At 43.2% G+C, this 21698-nt stretch overlaps 4 protein-coding genes across 5 annotated transcripts; 3 read left to right on the forward strand and 1 right to left on the reverse strand.

Moving 5' to 3' along the window:
* Positions 1–3552: 3552 nt before the first annotated feature.
* On the forward strand, positions 3553–8638 carry LOC106752222 (protein brunelleschi). The gene is made up of 12 exons (XM_014633766.1): positions 3553–4736; positions 4881–5154; positions 5237–5435; positions 5611–5822; positions 5903–6101; positions 6191–6605; positions 6694–6914; positions 7006–7366; positions 7558–7714; positions 7790–7967; positions 8053–8276; positions 8367–8638. The coding sequence occupies exons 1-12, from the start codon at positions 3799–3801 to the stop codon at positions 8556–8558; spliced, it is 3570 nt and encodes a 1189-aa protein (XP_014489252.1). The 5' UTR covers positions 3553–3798; the 3' UTR covers positions 8559–8638.
* A 559-nt stretch (positions 8639–9197) lies between these two features.
* On the forward strand, positions 9198–11186 carry LOC106752229 (pre-mRNA-splicing factor RBM22). Its single transcript, XM_014633782.1, has 3 exons — positions 9198–9350; positions 9437–9490; positions 9970–11186. Exons 1-3 carry the CDS (start codon positions 9297–9299, stop codon positions 11107–11109), a joined length of 1248 nt encoding a protein of 415 aa, XP_014489268.1. The 5' UTR covers positions 9198–9296; the 3' UTR covers positions 11110–11186.
* A 675-nt stretch (positions 11187–11861) lies between these two features.
* LOC106752230 (Bardet-Biedl syndrome 5 protein homolog) lies at positions 11862–15146 on the forward strand. Its single transcript, XM_014633784.1, has 8 exons — positions 11862–12011; positions 12299–12447; positions 12950–12999; positions 13085–13212; positions 13296–13431; positions 13527–13628; positions 13798–13989; positions 14545–15146. Exons 1-8 carry the CDS (start codon positions 11959–11961, stop codon positions 14758–14760), a joined length of 1026 nt encoding a protein of 341 aa, XP_014489270.1. The 5' UTR covers positions 11862–11958; the 3' UTR covers positions 14761–15146.
* Positions 14792–19861, reverse strand: LOC106752228 (WD and tetratricopeptide repeats protein 1-like). 2 transcript variants are annotated; one of them, XM_014633781.1, is made up of 14 exons: positions 19702–19861; positions 19133–19262; positions 18915–19045; positions 18724–18835; positions 18013–18402; positions 17802–17925; positions 17498–17680; positions 17290–17417; positions 17093–17220; positions 16915–16995; positions 16554–16696; positions 16144–16291; positions 15801–15993; positions 14792–15495 (listed from the first exon to the last, which is right to left on the reverse strand). In XM_014633781.1, exons 2-14 carry the CDS (start codon positions 19202–19204, stop codon positions 15289–15291), a joined length of 2040 nt encoding a protein of 679 aa, XP_014489267.1. In that variant the 5' UTR covers positions 19205–19262; positions 19702–19861; the 3' UTR covers positions 14792–15288. The 2 variants fall into 2 exon arrangements, with proteins under 2 accessions (XP_014489267.1, XP_014489266.1); XM_014633780.1 differs by having other exon boundaries at positions 19133–19310.
* Between the last annotated feature and the right edge of the window lie 1837 nt (positions 19862–21698).

Here is a 21698-nt window from a genome sequence, read left to right on the forward strand (position 1 = left end):
CGCTTCACACACGGACCGCCAGAGTCGCCAGAGCGATGGAAATGGTAGAATCGCCGCTCATAGTGGAAGATAAGTGTTACGTAACGCTATTCTATCTGCGTGCAACACTTCCAAGGCGAAACTCATTGGAATACGAACGATCGAAAATCACTTTTGACATCTTTTTCCTCGTTCATGCGATCTGCGCGGCGTATAAAACGCGGAACGGCCGTGGACGCGAACGTCCTCGTGCACGACGAGTATAAAATATATCGGCGACACTCCGAAATCCCGGCAGACGCGGGTAATTTTTACGATGATCCCCGCTTGATGCTTGGCAACATTCCCGAGTGGAACAATAACACAGCCAAGAGAGAAATTCGGCGTAACAAAAAAAAAAAGAAGAAAAAGAAGAAGAAGGGACCACGAGCGTTCGTCCATTCTAATCTTGAATCTCGAGCGTTTCACCATGAAATGCTTCGCGTTGCCAATTGGCAACGGCATTGCGAGTAGTACGATACTTGCAGATGTCTGCAATTACCAAAGCAGGTGGAAAGATACACCACCTTTGATTAAACGAAACTTACTCAATCGAGTTATCGCATTTGACTTCTCGACGTGTCCTACCTGACGGACTGAAGATCGCATGGTGTTATAAAAATATTCAGCAAGTGCCTCTAAAATAACTATTATTAGCTCTTACGTGATAAGCATCGAGTCCATCGCAAGCTAAGTCTAAGGAGTCGCATATAGAACGCCTTGAAAAACAACGAATCGAGAGATAATTAGAAACAGTGACCGACCTAATAGCATCGGTCAACCTATATGGCGACTAACTGCCATTATTTGTTATTCTAAAGAACATGATTCATTAATGATCTCTCTCTACGTTTTCAGGATTGCTAATCGCTTCATGTCGCAACGATATACGCGATTAATCGACCACGAATTCGTTCTTATTGACAACATTAACATTCATTTATTAAAATACACAGATTGGTTCAGAATTAAATGAAGAAAGAAATTCACTAGAGGCGAGCTTTCTTGAATTTCCTTCTTTGGTACACATCATTCCGTCCCGCTACGGAGCGTGAAGGTATGTTGAACTCTCACGCTACCTATCGTGATAAAAACGCGCCTTGAGATTGTAAAATGCCCGCGACAAGTGTTGTAAAATAAGTACCTGTTATAAAACAAATTCCTCCCCGCGGGATTTGGGATTGACTTCAAACTCTTCCGGTGCATAGGCACAGGCCGCGCGATTCTCGCGAGTAACTCGCCGTATTTACACACCGCGCGCAACGTTATTCCGACTCGGGGAAAAATGGCACGCGCGCGCGACGCGCGTACGAGGTCGCGGACGCTATCGCGTTTTCGCGAGAACTCCGGAACTTTGCCGAACAACACGCAAGGTAAATTTCGTATCGCACCGGACACGAAGGCGAATTTGCCGTGCGCGGAATTACCAAGTCCGGAATCGCGCGAACGAATTGCACGAGGCGGGATAAACAGAGTAAAATAGCGCGCGCGCTTACCAGCTGCACTAGCTTGAGGATGCCGGGTATGGTCTTGAAGTAGGGCACGTTCAGCCGGATTCCGGCCAGAGGGTTCGGCTGACCCGGTTCCGTCTTCACCGTCGGCACCTGCCGCGGATTGTTGCTGGCGTTGTTGCTGGAACTGTCCATCGTCACCACGGTCTCCGACATCATGTTACGCCGCTCGGTTCACCACGCGCGCTCGCTCGTGTACTCGTGCCAGGCCTTCACGGGGCGGCCCCGGAGTGAAAGGCGACGGGGAGTAAACACTAACGGGGGAGCGAAATGGAGGAACCGGTACTACCGTCGCTACACAGAGCTAGCCGATCTCACGGGACACCTGTTGTACACGCTCGCTCACCACGGCGCACTCGCGCACACGGAGGCCTCAACACTGAACACTACCTACGTATTAACAGCGGAGCCGCTATTCTCCCACTGTTCACCACCGCCTGCTCCGGCCGCTCCGACAGTGCCGGAGCAATCATCGCGCGAACGAATCGCTCGGGTTTTTCTTCCACATCGTCACCGAGCATCATCCTATGGGCACGGTAACAAATTTTTTGTTAGAAACGGCCCGCTCAAATTTTCTTTCGCTTTAACACGGTGTTAACGAGAACACACGTTGACAGGATGAACGTGTTAATTCAACATTACATTTGTGTACTTCTTAACACACGTTTGTGTATTTTTTAATATACGTCCCGTGTTAAAGTAAGAGAACATTTCAGCGGACCATTTCCAACGCAACATTTTTCACTATGTCGAGTACGGTGCGAGTCTTCGTTAATTCGGCGCGCGAAGTGAACGAAGGCGACGATGCCGATCGATCTTAAGTTGAATCGGAAATAAGGATTTGCGACGTGTATCAAATGGGATTTTGTTTTTTCTCTTTTTCTAGTTCATTTCAGTTATTTATGATTGATCGCTGAATTTCCCTCTTATTGCGTGTTATTCACACTAATGTGACAGCTGAGACGCGAACGTCAACCAGGAATGTGCTCAGATTCGTTGCGCATAACACAAAAATCAAGTTCTCCTGTGTGTAATACTATGTATAATACGTGAAGGAGATGTTTCATGATTCATTGGCTGCACGTCCTCATTGAACCTGTCGAAATCGTCTAAATTATGTATTAAAAAAGACACACGACGCGGTTACCACCTCGAGTCCTGTACAGATGTTAATACGCCACTGATTTATCCCACTTCGCACTTCTGTTTGCGGGTAGCGGGAACGTTATATCGCCACGTTGTGTGTGTCTCTCAATCTCCTTCCTCTTCCGCCTCGTCGTCACATTTGTCATATTTCAACAGTTTTTTTATCAGTTTCTCGCGGCATGAAAATACTTCACGCATTTACATATATACATTAAGGTAAAAGCACCAGTGCCAGGACACGTGCTTAATTACGGACATTCTTGTTTATTTAGCCTTTAAATATGAATATTTAATCTTTAAACATACAATATCGGCATATAATCATATATATACAATATATGTGTAAAATACAGTCTATGTTGAAAGTTTCAATATTTGTATTCAAAGACCGAAGCAACAAGGACGTCCAGAGTTAAGTACATGCCCAGGCACCGGTACTTTTACTTTAATACACACGCGCGATCACGTTAGATTCATTCGATTCGCAATCTTCTTCGTGGAACGATCAAGATTCTCACACGGTGGATTAATCGTTAGATACGCGTGTTCAATCGCGAATAGGTTAATTCCGAGTACTCGCCCGATTTTCCTGTTGGTGCCAATAATTCCGCACCGTAACGCTTCTGACGAAGAGTATCTCCGGGTAAAGAAAGTAGGTGCGATACAGTATATTTTCCTGGTAAGAGGGAAAACGCGGGAGATAATTATATAAAAGTTCGACGCGCGTACACGAAGGAACGTGGTATCCTTGCGCGGCAAACTGGAGCGGCCGCGTTTAAATCGCTGCTGCGCACGAGCGAGCGCGGCCGACTCGACGGTCACGTGATCCGAGGCGCGTCACGTGACGTAGTGCGACGTGTCACGTGACATATACGAACTATCAGCTGATAAATACTACATTCATGCGCGCTGACACCCTTCGAGTGGTGACGGTGGTTTCGATCGCCCGAGACGGATTGTCGGTGTGTTGTTATGAAACGTGACGGATCGCATTTACGAGAGTACAAAGCGTCGCGCACATTCCAGCCGAGGAGGACTCGCGAAGAGAAATGACAAATCCAGCCGAGTCGGGAGCGCTCAGGCACTAATTGGCGAGGATACCCTCTGGCAATCAATGGCATAAATGCGCTCGGCTATCAGCGTTATCCTGTCGAGTCCGGTACCCGACAACAAGATGTCCCATCCCGATTATGAGCAAACCGCCCACGATCACGCCGCCCTGTTGCTGCTGCTGAGGCCGATCGGCGCGCAGATCAAGCCGAAGACGGTCGGTAGGTTATGTGAGAGGATCATCAAAGCTGGCAGCAGGTTCTCCGTGTCCGACTCCAGCGGCGGCACCCGGGAGATCCTCGCGAGGTTCGTTCGCGAGCACCCCGTAGAGAACAACGATTGGGGGGACTTTCAGACTCACAGAAGGCTGCTGGGTCTCATCACGTTCGGCAAGTACGACAACCAGGCGGAGCTGAACGAACTGTGCAGGCTGCACGAGACCTTGAAGGTGAAGTACAGCAGCACCTTGTACGACTCACGAGCCATCCTCTTCGGCTCGCTCGAGTCGAACGGCCGTCACGAACCACCGCCGGGTTACACCACACCCAGCAATTTCAAGACCCGTGCGGTGTTCTACGCGGACGAGTCGTGTCCTGACCTAGAAACACAAATCGCCGAGTACCTAAATTTTCTATTCTGGATCTTGGAGTCTAAGAGGCTGGAGCGTTCTAGAGAAAAGATAGACCGCGTCTCCCTTCTGTTAGCACCGTTCGAGAAGAAAGACTTCATAGGACTGGATCTTGAGTCTAGGAATAATAAGAAGAGATGCGTAGGTCGTATGACGAAGCATCTGGGGGACCTGTGTCTTCAGGCCGGGCTCCCAGCTGAAGCGTTGAGTCATTATAATTCTGCGGCCAATATCCTGCAGGCGGTCAACGACTGGCTGTGGTTGGGCGCCGCTTACGAAGGTCTCTGTGCCGCTTCGGTCTTGGTTCTGTACCCAAATATGTGTCGAAGTCTTCCGTTGCAGAGGAACTCTTCTCTACAAGAGGGAAGTCCGAGTAAACAGAGGTACGGCCAATCTCTGAGATAAACTGTACGATCTATATAAGAAATCTGTGATAAGAAGACGTTTACTTTTAGTATCTTACTTCAGTTCAGATTCTTCGCCTCATCGTTATTCTGAAAAAAAAACACTGATTCATTGTTCCACAGACGAGGATCGCAGGCTATCGCAGTTCTGCCGGCCCCACCTAGTATAGAAGTGATAAAGACCAGCATGCCACACATTTTACAGCCCGATGAAATATCTAAGAAATATCGTGATGCTATAGTGCATTATAGTAAATATCAGTACGCAGGTATAATTGAAACCGAGGCTAGTTTTAAGGCCACAAGAATCTCGATTGAGCAGAACTGCACCTTGCAAGCTGCTTCGTATTTAAATAACGTTGTGCTGATTAATTTGCCTTTGAGCGAGCAGGAAAAAGTACGTACAGTTAGAGTAGTGTAATGCGGAGAACTGCGAGACACAAAGCACGTTAAGGCATTATATAGATAAAACATTTCAGATTGACCGATTTACCACACTATCAGATCTATACACGAGCTTTGGTTTCGATAGAAAAGCCTCATTCTGTTTGCGTTTAGCCGCCACACGCCATGTATCGCAAAATAACCCCAATCCAGATTGGCAGCAGTGTTACAACTTGATGTTACAAGCCACGCCCGGATTTAAGTTGTCCTTGGATCCTGTCGATATGCCGCTAGGTAATTGTTATAGTCATTAAATATATACATACATATCTCCCGTGTGTCACGTGAATATGAGAAACTTTGTTATTCGAGATATGTGTTGTTCTCGATTGTTTCTATCACTCGCTCTCATCGTGTTTTCTATTCATTTGTCCCTTCTATTGTTTGAAAACAAACCTTTCTTTCGTAGATGGACAAAGAGGATGGCCGGTTATACAGATTCAAGTGATAAATGAGCTTGTTGCCGCTGCGAATCGAATGGGTAACCCAGCCCTCGCCACGAGGCACATGACATTTCTGCTTCAAACGATGTACAATCACCTAACGCCCGACGAGCGGAAAGACACCGCGTTGCAGCTTCAGAGCGTGTCGCAACAGTGCGAGGGTGCACCAGTGCCTCTTGTATGTTAAGAAAATTACGACATTGCGAAGAGTGACATTGCACACGTTCACGATAAAGGAAACGACGTCTCTTGTAACAGGTTTTAGATTCTGGAACCGTCATACCGCCAGCTAACTTGCTGAATATACCAAAAACAAAATCGTTCACTCTGAAGAACATGCAGCCACATTTACAACCTCAGAAAATAGAGAGAGTGAAAGAAGATCACGGCCCATTCCTGTTCACACCGATCAACTTCGGCTCGTTGGAACGCAAAAATACCTCGAAAAGTAAAGTCGGTATGTGCGTACCCTAAGTGTCGACTATTATCGTCGATATAATTTGACGATACGACGTATCATCTATCCAGCGTGCTTTTGTCGCACAGATTACTTGTGGGTGGAAGGAGACATCTGCGAGGTGTCGATGCAGCTCATAAATCCTTTGCCGTTCGAGCTGCACGTGTCTAACATGAGGCTCTTGACGAATGGCGTGGTGTTCGAGTCGATACCGGAAAGCATCAGTCTGCCCGCCAAGTCCGGGCCGATGGCGGTTACGTTAGCAGGCAGGCCCAAGGAAGTCGGCGATTTGGAGATACTCGGTTTCAGCACGCACACGCTAGGAGTGAAGTCGAACTGTCGGCTGAGGCACATGGAGGGCATGCTGCACCCGCAATACACGGTCGAAGTAATTCCGGCCTTACCAAGGATCGAGGTCGCGACCAGTTTACCTCAAACCGCCAGTTTCAGCTCGGGCGATAACATAGTCACGAGCGCGAGCATATCGCTCTACGGCGGTGAGAGGTCCGCTATAAACGCCATTCATTCTTCCGTTGATGCTGTTCTCTTTTTCGTACAAAACTCGCCGATGTGACGTTGCTTACGTTTGCAGTGCCGAGTGTACCGTGACAATAACGAATGCCGGGCAGGTCCCCATCGAGATGGTCGAGTTATCGGTACAGTCCGCTTTAGATGCAGTAACCGAGAGTAAAATATTCAAGTGGAGCGATGAGAACCTAATGATGCAGTTACCTCTGCAACCTGCCAGCAGCGCGAGTCTCACTCTGTATCTGTACGCAGCGACGGATTTCGTGGCGCCTTCGATTAGAAACGGTAAGGTCTGCGCCGGTGACCTTCTCAAATCTAAGATCTCGAGGCGTTCCCACTTCTTTCGCTGATAACATGCGACTCCGTTCTCTTCCAGATGTTACCAGCAGCACCTGCCTCAGCCAACCGAGCAGCTTAATGTCGCATTCGGGCCACAGTTCTCTGCCGTCTAGGCTCAGCTCTCCATCCCACCATACCAAGAGACAATCCGAGCTGACCTCCTCCTTCAGGTCGGGGGTGAGCTCGCAATCCGGTCATTCCTCCTTGGCGAGCACGCGTCTGTCGAAACTGGCGATACCTCTGCACACGTCCAACGTCATCGAGGGTCAGTTGAGAATAAAATATTCGGGAGGTGCCGGCTTGACGGCTGGTTACTGCAGGACTTCGTCTGTTTTCGTAACCATCGAGATGCTGCCCAGTGTACAAATCACCAATTGGGACGTTTTGCCGGCTGAAACGTAAGTTGGGACGACAAACGTCGCTTCTTGACTGATTTCGAGGCCATTGCGCGATTATTTAATAACGTCGCCGAGACTAGCGCGATTTGGGCTCTTAAAAGCCCGTTCTATTTTCTCTTAAAGGCCCGTTCTCATTTCTACGTATGAAGTTGAACCACCAACAAAAGTCTGTATAAATATCATTCTTTCAGGCCGTTGCAATTCTATCTCGTGTTGGACGTGACGAATATGACAAATCATGAGATGGAGTTACACTACACGCAGACCAAATGTATATACATGGAAGGTAAAGAACCATGTAGGATACCCGTGCCGGTTGACCGATGTCCGCTTAATAAATTGTCTATGGTAATGAACGATTTAATTTATATTGAGAAATTCATCGAACCCGTGTAATATTACACTATTGTTCTCCATCTATAGTTGAACGGCGCAGGTGAGACCGGTGAACTCCAAAAAATATGCGCTGAACACATAGCCTCGCTGGTCGACCTGCGCTGGCAATTATTAGGTACAGAGTCAACGGGTAAAGCGACTCTGTCTGGCATCACTCTGACTCAGGATATGCTGGATCTGGTGAGAATGAGTCCTCTTCAATGGGGTGCGTGTGTATGCTTGTTCTCCACACATTCGTATGTTTAACCGAACACATCGGGCGAAATGAACGAGTAATGAATATTTTTCAGAGATAATCATCAACGACGTTACCGTGAAAGCGCAGGATGAATTGACCTGCGGCTTGGGCGAGTGTATCAGTGTAGGTGTGGGAGTGTGCAATGCTCTGGAACATCCGCTGAACGATCTCACATTGTCCATCAACTTCTATCAGGATCATCACAATGGAGTTAACAATTATCAGTTAGAAACGAGGCTATCCATAGCTGGTGCGAATAAAGTCATGCTGCCTGCTGTAAGTTGCAACTCTTCTAAGTGCAACTTGTGGTTGCACCTAATTATGCGCGCGTTTTGTCACCCTATTATCATATATATATGGTGACAGTTGCAGGAATACGGCAGAGCGTATCACGAATGTCGGGTGGTGTTTTTCACAGCCGGCCAGTACAAGATCGATATTCAATGCAGTAGTAAAGAATCCGCCCCGAACTCTCCAGTACTTTACTCGGAACTGGTAAATGCCGGGCACACATGGCGCTACATTCCGCCGATCGAAATAACAGTTGATGATTATTAAGAAATCACTGTCCACCTAAATACTTGTAAATTGTAATATTTGTAAAATTGATTATTAAAAGCGTGAATTTCTCCCTTTAATTTTTCCCTTTAATTTGTATATATATATATATATATATATCTTAGCAAGAAGTAATAATGATATTATAAACTTAATATATATATATCTGAAAACTGAACTTTTAAGCTACTAATTACTTCTGAGAACACATTGTCATAATTTTCACCGAAATTACAGGGGGGGGGGGAAGAAGAGAGTAGAGGACAGATAGCGCAGGATACTGCTATGTTCATGAAATGAGCTATGCCTCATCCTGTACTCTCCGAGGGAAGAGTACAGCTGGGCAACACGTAACAATATATGTGTCAAGAGTGGGAGATTTAGTTTGAACATCTGACTCTCGAAATGGCATTGAAACTTATAAAGGCAAAACTACATAACTTTTTTATGATATCTTCTTTGGTGGGTAATTCGTATTGCAAATGGGTCGTGTCCGCACGTATCTCAAACCTATTTAAATCAGCGCGCTCGTCGGCACTGCCTGTCATTTTCGATTTGCTGACTCCGAGTCGGGTCGAGTCAGCAAATCGAAAACGCCATTACTGAATTCCATAGAATAACCAATCAGAAACTGGCGGATGGAGTCTCCCTCTGGGTCGTCTAACAAGAAGAAGTGTTGCAAATGGTGGAAGTGTTGTGTTAATTCCTTCCCGTCAGTTTTAGTTGATTTAACGTATAATGGCGACCTCAAAAACTACGAACACGTATAACAGACAAAACTGGGAAGATGCGGTAAGTGTAAAGAAATTCCGTGCGAATTTTGTGATTTGCTCTCTGTGAAATTTATACGACCGCAACTGATTTTTCGTTTGTCATAGGAATTCCCGATACTTTGTCAGACCTGTTTAGGTGATAATCCGTATATCCGTATGGTAAGTGATTAACAGTTTCTACTTATTTAACCAAATATCCTTTACTCTGAAATAGCGCAATATCTATTTACAAAAGTTACTGTCGAAAAAAAAATTTCGTCCCGTCAGAGAGGTTATGTTAACAGTAAAGCATCAATAGTAACTGCAAGATCCTTCTCAACGGAAGTGGACAAACAAATATCCTTAACCCCTTAATCTACAACTACGTGTGAGACACGTGGTTTTATATTCGAGCCAGAACTGATTATCACGGGCCTGGCCCGTGGTACATCGGTCGGGCCAAATGTAAATATTACGTTTTGGAGACCGTTGGAACGTAAATCGTGGGTTAAGGAGTTAAATGATAGTCTGTATTATTTCGATCCACGTTTTTACATAATCAAGAAAATGTTTGTTATCACAAGAATGTTTTTGTACATTTAGATGACATCCCTCATTTGATGTAACAATTATTGACTATACAAATATTTGACTCGCAGACAAAGGAGAGGTATGGCAAGGAGTGCAAGATATGCATGCGACCATTCACCGTGTTCAGGTGGTGTCCGGGGGCAAGGATGCGATTTAAGAAGACCGAGGTGTGCCAGACATGCAGTCGACTGAAGAACGTCTGTCAAACGTGCTTGCTGGACTTGGAGTACGGTCTTCCTATTCAAGTGCGCGACGCTGCACTGAAAATTAAAGACGACCTGCCTCGCTCCGATGTAAATAAAGAATACTACGTGCAAAACATCGACAATGAGATCGGGAAGATCGACCCTACGACACCGGCCGGTGCCGTCGGCAAGTCTGCCGCGGCTAGCGACTTGCTGATGAAGCTAGCTAGGACCAGTCCGTACTATAAGAGAAACAGACCCCACATATGTTCCTTCTGGGTGAAGGGTGAGTGCAAGAGAGGCGAGGAGTGCCCTTATCGGCACGAGAAACCAACAGACCCGGACGACCCGCTGGCCGACCAGAACATCAAGGATCGTTACTACGGTGTGAACGACCCGGTGGCGGACAAGCTGATGCGACGGGCCGCGGCCATGCCCAAGCTCGACCCGCCCGAGGACAAGTCCATCACGACTCTGTACATCGGCAACCTAGGGGACGTGCTGACGGAGAAGCAACTGCGCGATCACTTCTACCAGTACGGCGAGATCCGCTCGGTGACGATGGTGCCGCGCCAGCAGTGTGCCTTTATTCAATACACCCAGAGAACCGCCGCCGAAGCAGCGGCCGAGAGGACGTTCAACAAGTTGATATTGGGTGGCAGACGGCTCACCATCAAGTGGGGCCGTTCCCAGGGGAGGCAGACCGTGTCCGCGGCGGAAGCTACGAGGGAGATCCTGGAGCCGGTGCCGGGCTTACCGGGAGCGCTACCACCGCCGCCCGAGGGTGTGGCCAACAATTTCTTCAACCTGCAGACCACCACCGGCATGATGCCGCCGCCGATGATGATCCCGCCGCCACCGGTCGCCCCGCAGTTCATGTTCCCGCCGCAGATCGCGGCCGCAGCCGCCGCCGCCGCCACGCCGATCTTCCCTCCGGGAACGACTCCCATACATTATCCGAGCCAGGACCCGTCCAGGATGGGCGCGTCCCAGGGCATAGGCAAGCCTTGGCCGGAGGAGTAGTTCCAGCCGCGTCGAGTTTTCACTACTGTAACTGTAACAGCAACCTGAAGAGAAATATATATACACGAGTGTGCTTTCACAAATCTTCGTCGTCGCGAATGCGCGCAGTCGATTTTTCCCTGTGTTAATTCCCGATCGATCGATCGCACGATTCACGGGGGAAATGATCACTCGTCGATAACGCGAGGTAGAATTCCCGGCGGATTTCGAACGCCGGCGCATACATCGCGGGACATAATTGGCTTGCTCTTTTTTAACTGAACTGGCTGCACCAGTTCGAAAAGTACACATGAATCACGGGAAAAAGGATTGAAAAGTAAAGTTGCATGTTGTACATATGCGATCCGTTCCTTTTAGCTGAACTGGCTGTACTAGTTCGAGAAATTTATACATGGTCTCTTCTTTGTAATTGAACTGGCCGCGCTGGTTCAAGAAATTTACATACATATCGAAGCGTGTGAAGCGTACAAAATTCTCACGCCTCGGTGTGCGTAATTTTCTTGAACTAGTGCAGCCAATTCAGCTATAAAGAATAGATCGATACATATTGAAGCGTATGCATGAGATTCTTGGTCTGTTCTTTATAGCTACTTTATATACCGCTGAACTGATGCAATAAGTTAAAATAAGGCAAATATATTTTATAAGAAACTTTATTTTAAAGAAATTTATAATGAACAGACCATCTCACGCTTCGGTGTAAATTTCTTGAACCGGTGCAGCCGTTTCAGCTAAACAGAACAAACTAAACATCGTGTTATGCCTCCGTAGGTATGACGACAATATTGATTCCCAGTCCGGAACGTAAGCCAGAGTGAAAGACACCGGCTGTGTCGCGGTATCGTCGAGATGACGCCTAAAATGTGGCAGGACAGCGAAGTTAGATTTGACGTTTCTCACTCGTAATTATAATTAATTCCGATTATTTCCCCCGAATTGTCGATTTTAATCGATTTAACGTGTACGCAACGGCACATCTTAACGCTAAATGCTGCCTCGCTTGCGTGCTTTTCATGCTCGTGCGTTGTATCTTCGCACGCGACGAGCGCGCGATCGGGTGCGGCTACATTCAGCGCTAAATGTGCGGTGAAAAATCAAACGAAAGAACGTAGATTGCGCACAAAACATACGTGAAAACGCAATGCGTGTACCCTCGAAAATTGAAATCATGTCGTCTTCATGTACGTAGCAACATACAACTGCGAGCCGGTGAGCTTACCGTTGACAAACTCGACATGATAGAAGACACGAAAGGCAACTCCGGGGATCTGGGAAGATTAATCATCACGAACCTGAGGATCATATGGCATTCCTTGTCCTTGCCGCGAATTAATTTAAGTATGACACGATCGACGTGTTACTGCACGCGTCCCAAACAACACAATGTCTAAAATCGGGATATGAAACGTCTTTCTTTAAGATGTCTTTAAGATATTTCATGTTCAATGTCTGAAAGACATTTCAGACATTTCACGTCTCGATTTTAGACACAGTGTTGTCTGAAGTGTAATCTCTTAATTAGTTGGGTATCGTTTCAAGATCTGTCTCTTGACTCTTAACTATTATATCATTTTGAAAGCTCAGAAAACAAGCGGTTTTTTTTATTTTTCCGCGGGTTTTTTTTCGATTTCTTTCCCAAGAATAGAAAAACTCACGTGTTCGGTTAAAACTTACGTGAATGTTTCTAAACGAATTTTCCTATCCTTTGGAAAAAGGAACCGAAAAAAACCTGAAAACTTTAAAAAAATTTCGGGTTTTTTTTTTTTTTTAACTAAATTCTTAACCGCTCATGTCGTTTCTGTGTGAACGCGGAGAAGTGAGAGACGTGGTAATTTTACAGGCATAGGTTACAACACGTTTGTCACAGTGAACTCCAGGATCCTCCACACGGTAAGGATCGTCTTGGACGCGGGAATTTTTTATCGTTACCGCGACCGGTAATCGTTTTCTCTCTTCTTGTTGCTTCTCTTTTTAGATTCACGGTGGATACATACAAGCTCTTCATGTGTTGACTTCATATCGAAATTGCCGTTATGAATTCATATTTACCAACCACGATTCCAAAAGTACGCGGCACTACACCTCGGTCGTAGGCGTTTACAGGTGACGACAATGCTCTCTCGATGTTTCGTTTTCGCGAAATTCTCAGTCGTGGCTTAACCGCTCCTGCAAGACATCTTTTGCAGAGCTTACGTATCGTCCAAGATCTACAGAGAGATCAAGCTGAGAAGCGGCATTATACAAGAAAATCGACTGGTCTTGCTGCCGCAGGAAAAAGTACACTCTTCTGTGCAGGATGTTTGGAACTTGTCTATCGAACAGGTTCTCACAAAAAAGAATCTCGATCGGTCGTTGACCGTTAAGTCATTAACGAGCGCGCTCGTGGTCGCTGATTGGGCGAATAATTTATATTTTAGGGAAACATCGGGACTTTTATTATAACAAATATACGTTTGGTGTGGTATGCGGATGTGAACCATCAGTTTAATGTGTCGATACCTTATCTTACAATTGGAAACGTGAGTGTGATCGGAATTGCGAATGTGCATGTAACGAATAGAATCGTTAAAGTATCATTACAGGATATGCTGCATCTCGCTCAGTACTGAGCACCTTTAGAAATCTTGTAGGAATTGTCGAGACCGCACAAACGGGGAGCAAACCGCGCATTCTGTATTTCTGTCGCAGATCACTATCAGGACATCGAAGTTCGGGCCGACTTTAGTAATCTTAAGTACAGAGGCCAGCGGAGGATACGTCCTAGGTTTTCGCATTAATCCCTTGCAGCAGCTTCACATCACTCACAAAGAGATCTCGGTGCTCCGTTCGGAATTCGACAAGTTTCCGATTTTCGGTGTGGAGTACACGTTCGAACATCAGGTAGCTTATAACGCATATTAATGTATACTTTATCACAGTCATATTGGCTTCATTGTGGTCCAAGCTCCATACTACCACACACGCATACATTTTCTTTTCTGCCGTGGCTGCTCGAACGAAGAGAGCGTGAAATCAAATCGCCGCGTTTGTTGTTGGCCAGATATCGCCACGTATAGAGAGAGAAAAAAAAAAGAGAGAAAGAGACGAGAGATCACACAGATCGTAATTTAATCATATTTATCTTACGTGCAACGCAATCGTGAAATTATATGTACTGAAAACTATAGATTGTGTGCAACGATATACGCCACATCGGTACATATGTACGAGTAAAATTATATTTTCGTGCCACCACTTACTTGGACCACAATTTGATTACGATTAAATCCTAAGTCCGAATTAAATTTCCCTCGAGATCGCTAACGCGCTCTTCCCTCTCTATGAGAATCCCTCTCGCAGCCTATCGAGTATCGAGTGTTGTTAGCAAATTCCCTCCAGTAGGAACGTGTGCCGCGCGCAATGCGACAACGTCAGTGTCATCCGTTATCATTACAGGCGCCGTCGCAAGAGGAAGTTAGCGTGGAGAATTTCACTGAGATACAAGATAATCAAGCTGAGATATCGAATGTCTTCGGTTATTACTTCTCCGAAGGGGAGACGGGCCAGAGAAAGCCTAATTTCTCGATTCACCTAGGACTGGCGGCGGAAGAGCCGAGAGAAGGTAGCACGTTGCAGAGTCTATGGGAACTAGTACCATCGGGCGTCAATTAATTTCCTACGGCTTGAACAGCCTTCTTTCTCTGCCGAGTGTCTCACTCTCTTTCACTCTTTCACGCCAGAAAACTGCTCGGCTTATTCACGAGGCGGCCTTTCGTCGCCGTTATTATTAAACGTTAGCTTCAAAAGGGGATAAAAGCAAACCCATTTTGTACAAAGAGATATCATAACGTAATATATTATTAACTATGTCGTACTACATGGATTCGAAATATAATGTTTACCCACGTACTTTGCTTCGTGTTTCTTAACGAAACGCCCACAAAATTAACCGACAAATAAGATCTTCTGTTTCTTTTTTCCCTTCAATCTTATAAAAACACCGTCGTGATAGATTACACAAGGAAAGTGCTGCGGGATGCATTTGTGGAAAAAAAAAACAAAATAAATAGAAATGGAAATAATAGTGTGCAATTGTAACACACACACGTACACACACACTCGTGTCGATAAACCTTCTCGGTTGTCTAATCGTTCTTAGTGTGCTCTCTCTTTCTCTCTCTCGTGTGTTCCTTGCGAGACTTAGCTTGGCCTACAGTTTAAAGCCTGCGTAATCGGTATATCGCGTGGGTCCTCACCGTCTTCGTCGCTGAACTCTGCTTGTTGAGCAGGTAATCTGTATCCCATGTTCATGAGCATTATTTCAAACGGATCGCTGTTCATGCGTACTTGGTTGGCCGACGCGGCGTCATCCAGATTCAGAATTTCCCTGTCATTTACGCTGCCATCCTGCACAAAAAAAATGTCGAAGAATATATGATGATATGTTGATCTGAGGAGAAGTCTGCGCTCGCGAAATCAACAAGGAAGAGAGAAAGAGAGAGAGAGAGAGAGAGAAATATTACAATTTCTATTAAATTTCGATACTATTAAGAGATTATAGTTTATATTCTAAATTCATTCTTATCGACAAAAGTGCCATAAATGTAGTTTCTCAGCCAATCAGGTGAGTCCTAAATCATTTTTAGAGACACTTTTATCGATTAAAATGAATTCGCAGAAAATAGGCCTATAAATACACGTGTATAACATACCTCTGGTAACGGACTCCACAATCTAATTACCGGATCGATACCGCTGGTAGCTAACAGGCATGTGGATGGATGTGGTTGTAGACAATTGACAATTCTATCGTCGCCTCGCAGCACACGTACAATATTAGTAGTACTGCGATCCCAAATAAAAAAGGAACCATCGTCTGATCCGGCTACTATATATTGACCGTTGCTGGAAAGAATCAAAATGTTACAAGATAATCGAGACGGGCAGTCGTATCAACAATTGTCTCCCATTAGTTAAAAGCAACGTTTAAAAAGAAAAAAAAACATTTCTTAACATATTATAAATTAACATTATTATTTAGATTTGTTTATTTACTTTCCGAAAAAGTTCGCCTCCTTTATATCGGTCGTCGTATTACAATGGCCGCAAAATCTCATTTTGTAGTCAATCGTATTGCGTCTCCATTCCTGTTCGTATTCTGATATCGGGTACGGTATCGCACTGCCACGCAAGATTTCTTTTCCTAATATATAGACAACAGACGCCGGAGTTAAGAATTTTACGGACCGGATTCATAATCGTGTACAGGGCGAAAGTATGGGCGATTCTTCTAACTTGATTACCTCGAATAACTTCCACATATTATGCGTTTTATGAAAATGCATTTAGTTATTCGAGTGCTAGACGTTATTCGAGCTGATGAAGTTGTGCATAGGCGAATCATCCAGCACATACACCCGAGTTGCACCACTTCTGTCAATAATAAAAGACTGAAATAATGTTACCGCTATCAATAGCTTCCTTTATATCCATTTTCAGCGCTTTACACGCTGAATTAGATGCATATTCGGGGAATTTCTGTTGAAAACTTCTGAGCACTTTGTCAGCTTCCGCCGAGCGATTTAAATCGTGCAGGCAACGCGCCAATCTGTAAACGCCAATTATAATATATCATAACTTTTAGAGAGAGAAAAAGTGAAGGGGTGGGGAGGGGGAGGGGGAGGGAATTTTCATGGGTTTAAATACAAAGGATTCAATTGCATAGCTTGGAATGACGATGTACAAGACTAAATTTTAATTTATCTCAAGCTCATTATTATTATTATTATTATACTAACTAAATATAACTATATTTATCGATATTACCTAAAGTGGGCTTTCACGTGTTCTGGATCAAGAAGTAATGTTATTTTACAATCCCGTAAAGCAGCATAAACATCACCATCCCTAAAAACATTATAATTTTATATATATATGTATACACACACACTTGCAATTGATATAATTATTTGTCTCTTACGCTTTTATAAACGAAAATAATTACCAAGCACGTTTCATGTACGCAGCTGCTCGATTAGCAAACAACACTGATGCCGTTGGACAATGACAGATTGCTTTGTTGTATAAATTAATCGCTAACGAGTACTTTTGCTGCTCAAAACCCTCATTCGCCTGTTGATGAAAGTAATGTGTCAATTATAATGTAACACGCGTAAGAAGCCTCGTGATAAGTATACTTACTTGACGCTTCAATTCCTCAACATGCGGCGGCAACACCTTCATATTTTTATCCGTAAAATCTTCCATATTCTCCACGTCAATTTGTTCCATATGAGACCTTCCTAATTCGACACCCCGTTCGACAGATTCTGAGAACAAGAGAATACGCTGGAACAACCCATAATTCGCAATAGTTCTGCAAGGTAGGGCTTAATGTGGTGACGAATACCTGTATACTTTTTCGGCGAAGAAATCATACCAAAATATTCTTTCGAACGTCTCGGGTCATTGATGTCAAACAAGTAAATCTGTTCGCCACCCATATTCACGAGTAACTCGTTGCCATCGTCGCTGAACGTCAAATAAGTCGTGGTGATGCTCCTAATGTTACTGTCGCGAGAGCGCAGGTGGCCTGTTCAATATTAGACAACAATAATCATTTTCACAAAAGTGATCACACGCGACCAATTAGCAGAGAAGGAGTATGAAGGATAAAGGAATCGCGTACGCTATTCCTCATTGTACGAACGAACCCGCGATAAAATACTGTGCGCTACCCAACGGGATATTATCATCCGGATCGCCTTTGCCTGCTCGATAGTTGTTGAGATTTGCCCATTCCATGTTTAAGAGATGCGAAGTGGCAGGCGGCGGCACCTAGAACGTTTTCAGAGGATTAGAGCATGCGATGATGACGATGATGCAAACACACAGCCTGCTCAACGCCGTGGAATTATCTATCACCTGCGACAGCTTGATCATCCTTCGATCGTACATCCGAATGTAAGAGTCGTTAGCGCCGACCGCTATCAGCTCGGGCTTCTTCGAATTCACCGAAATGCACTTGCCCTCCACCTGGCTGCCCACATGATATACCAGGTTCACGAGCACATTGTGTTCCTCGCTTCTGCAAACGTGCGGTGTACGCATATCGTACTGCAGAAAGAGACCATCCTCGCCGGCACTCCAGAACAAGAATGGTATACTGGGCGCGGTGGCGATACGTTTAACGCGCGCTTTGTGGCACTTGCATGTGAATATCGGCTCGGTGAGCGAGAACGTGAGGTCGAACACCCGAATTCTGCAGTCCCCTGCACCTGACACCAGTACACGGTCATTTGCTTTTGGCATAAACTAAAAGCAAATACAAATAGTATCAAGATAAACATGCGACCTTAGATGTTAGAACAAGATATTTCAAGTTTGAAGAAACGCCACGCTACTTTTAATCCCCACGTATGATATCAACCCTACAAGAGTACTTTGGAAAAAGCAAAGTGGCAACGCGACACGAGACTCTTCTTCGTTTAGACTAATATATAAACTTTATGTACAAGATACATTATAATATCGCCATAATAAATGTCACATCATAAGCTTAAATCTCTATCTCTGTAAAAATACAAGCATTGCACCTCAGATGGGTTAGATTAATAGCAATTAGTATTGGTTTACCTTAACAGAAAATATGTTTCCGTGATGGCCTGTATGAATTACTAATTTCTTTTCGTAACGGAAAGGATCCCACAATATAATGTCCTTGTCATCCGATGTCGATGCAAGAATTCTAGATGAGTGAGATATTTTAAATTATTCACATTACAAATTAACAATATAATATGGAGATACGCATTCAATATATTTACTGTCCAGTCTCGTTCCATTCCAAACAATTAACACATCCTGTATGACCATTTAACTCCTTTTCCAGACCCAAACGTGATATTAAATTGTCAGTAACTTGCAATTTTTGTCGGATTGTGTATGACACTATATCCTAAAGAAATTAAATATTGAATACAACTACAATATGATTAACTAATACATATTTGAATCAAGTTAAATGTTAATTTTCACGGCTTACTTGTATCTCTCTTTGCCGCACCAAGTCTAGGACTCTGTAGTCCTTCTTTTGAACATTGGGAAACATATCCATGTTTATTATTCCATTTATCCTCCTTTGTCTTTATCGTGGTACAAATGTAAATTAATGTCTTCTGAAAACAAACATGTTCTATGTAATGCAGCCATCTTAGAAATATCTGGAAATATTAATCAAATCAATCATCAAATTCAACTATCATGTTACACACACAAAATAGAGCAAATCGAATGATTCGTTTATTCCAAATGACTTTACATGATTGCCCAATTCTATGTGTTGTGTGGTTATGATTGTGTTTTAATTTTGTTTAAATAAAGACGTGAAAGGATATCTCAATATTGCATTGACCTTTAATTGTGTCAAATTTCAGCGAAGGACACCATAATATGGGGATAACTTCACTAATGATTCTTCTGAGCGAGGTCTCCGCAAAATAAAATTATGCGAAGTACGTATGTACATATGTGCAAAACGATTACTTCGATGGGTGATCCAAATGAGATAGGAACATCGCAAACATGCTCGAAAGTGTGAAAATACAGACTTACCTGCTTACTCAAAATTCTTCGAAGAATATTTCTGCATCACACGGCAACTCGTACATTTCATGCGAATGTTTATCCTTCGCATGATTAGAAGCACAATACAGATTGGAACGGAACGTAAAGAGTTGCGAAGCAGCTGTCGCACTCCTCGTCGGAGCCAGAGAAAATTACAAGAGGAAACCAGTGCGCAATTTGCAGCACCATCTATTGAAAGTTGAAGCATTCAATAACGTAAATGTCTCATCGATCAAAAAAATCCATATCTCGAGTTATCTGTAGGAGGTAATAATAAAAATAATAATATAATCAACTGTTCACACAATTGGATACAATAATACAATGCACTCCCTGGGATGAAAATATTTTACTGAAAATATAATGAAAATTTATTGAAATGTATTGAAAATTCTCTATCGATTGATCCCATTTTGTTATTAATTTATCAATATTTCAGGAAAAATTCAGTTTTCAATTAAATTCAATAAATTTTACGATATATTAAAAAAAATATGTTTTATCTTTCAACGGTATAATTCAACTGCTTTATACTTAACATTCGCTTTATACTTAACATTCAATTACATTCAATTACATTCAATTTCGTAAAAATTATGGCCCATTTTGAAATAAATTGAGTAATTTTTCTATAATTTTCATTTCATTTTTTATGAATCTCATAATACTGATCGTTCTCAACAAAATATTTCCATCGAGGCTACACAAGAAATACAGGCTACGTATTTCAATACCGGCTAAAGAAATACAGGCTACGTATATTAATTTTAATTACAGAGACACTAGATTTACCGACAATAATCTGCAAATATCGAAAACCCAAATTGCAAATTTTGCACTTTCGTTAGAAGGTACATTAGATTACAGGAAACTATCATATCGATTATGTCGAACAATTAGCGGAGACGCAAACCATAACACACGAAGAATTCTCTGTTAAAAATATTTATAAAACATTATTGATTATTACGATTCACAATTAGATACGCAAACACTGTGTGACATAAAGCTAACGCCATAAAAATTATGCAGCATTAGTCGTAATATACTCTGTAGAATTATCCTTGGCGTAACTCTGCGCAGTACTTGTAATGAGATATTTCGCAGTGGTATCTAATTGAATAACCATGACAAGATATGTTAATATCGCTCCAGCAATCTATAATAAGATAATTCTATTATAACAGATCGTGCATCATATATCATATTATAATATTAAAAAGAGGTTTTTACTTACGGAACATAGAAAAGGCATGTTATATTCGTATAGCCCACAAGCTGTGAATATTAAGTCTTCATGAATCAGTTGAAGGGAAAAGTATACCACCTAAATAGTGGAGTTTACATAAAATAGTTACAATTTTTAAAATGTTTTTTGATGTAGCTAAAATTTCCGGGAAAAAATAATGATATACAATTATATAAAATTATATGTTAATTTTGCCCATATATGTGGTCACATATATGATCATATATATCTATACGGGAAAAATGATGTTGTATATAAGTCATTTGATTAAATGTCGATATTATGTGCTGTCAGAAGCATAAGTAGCCAGAAGTATTTATTTCGATTGTATTTGCAAATAATTTATAAACAACAATATTTTTTTGTTGTGGACATATATGATTATATATAGTCATATATGGGAAAATTTCATATGATCCTTTTTCCCGGGATTTCTATGTGTAAGCAAAATTTTTGTCACCTCAGACCGCAGAGACTTGTGTTTCAGGAAAACATCATGCAAGATCTTTGCCATTCGCCTGGACTAAACATATAATAAGATTAGAATTGCGTCTGCATATATTTCTACATACATACACACATATATGCACGTAGGCATGTATCTAATACTCAACCTCATTTCTCGATCGCTGACAAATGTAACTAATATATAGAGATACAAAAGCTTTGCAAAATATGAACATTGTTCCAAAGACGACTACATCACCCACATTACTGCGCATTTTTATGTGATTAT

Source organism: Dinoponera quadriceps, unplaced genomic scaffold (genome assembly GCF_001313825.1).
Source record: "Dinoponera quadriceps isolate SergipeBrazil2010 unplaced genomic scaffold, ASM131382v1 scaffold479, whole genome shotgun sequence".
NCBI lineage: Eukaryota > Metazoa > Arthropoda > Insecta > Hymenoptera > Formicidae > Dinoponera > Dinoponera quadriceps.

Coding starts and splice junctions, on each gene's coding strand:
- LOC106752222 (XM_014633766.1), top strand. CDS start 3,799: ATGCGCTCGGCTATCAGCGTTATCCTGTCGAGTCCGGTACCCGACAAC. Junction 5,155..5,236: donor CTTTGAGCGAGCAGGAAAAA/GTACGTACAGTT, acceptor AAAACATTTCAG/ATTGACCGATTTACCACACT. Junction 5,823..5,902: donor AGGGTGCACCAGTGCCTCTT/GTATGTTAAGAA, acceptor CTCTTGTAACAG/GTTTTAGATTCTGGAACCGT.
- LOC106752229 (XM_014633782.1), top strand. CDS start 9,297: ATGGCGACCTCAAAAACTACGAACACGTATAACAGACAAAACTGGGAA. Junction 9,351..9,436: donor GACAAAACTGGGAAGATGCG/GTAAGTGTAAAG, acceptor CGTTTGTCATAG/GAATTCCCGATACTTTGTCA. Junction 9,491..9,969: donor ATAATCCGTATATCCGTATG/GTAAGTGATTAA, acceptor TTTGACTCGCAG/ACAAAGGAGAGGTATGGCAA.
- LOC106752230 (XM_014633784.1), top strand. CDS start 11,959: ATGACGCCTAAAATGTGGCAGGACAGCGAAGTTAGATTTGACGTTTCT. Junction 13,213..13,295: donor TCGGTCGTAGGCGTTTACAG/GTGACGACAATG, acceptor CATCTTTTGCAG/AGCTTACGTATCGTCCAAGA. Junction 13,629..13,797: donor CTTATCTTACAATTGGAAAC/GTGAGTGTGATC, acceptor TTTCTGTCGCAG/ATCACTATCAGGACATCGAA.
- LOC106752228 (XM_014633781.1), bottom strand. CDS start 19,204: ATGGATATGTTTCCCAATGTTCAAAAGAAGGACTACAGAGTCCTAGAC. Junction 17,221..17,289: donor TTGAGGAATTGAAGCGTCAA/GTAAGTATACTT, acceptor TTTCATCAACAG/GCGAATGAGGGTTTTGAGCA. Junction 15,496..15,800: donor TGTGGAGTCCGTTACCAGAG/GTATGTTATACA, acceptor TTTTTTGTGCAG/GATGGCAGCGTAAATGACAG.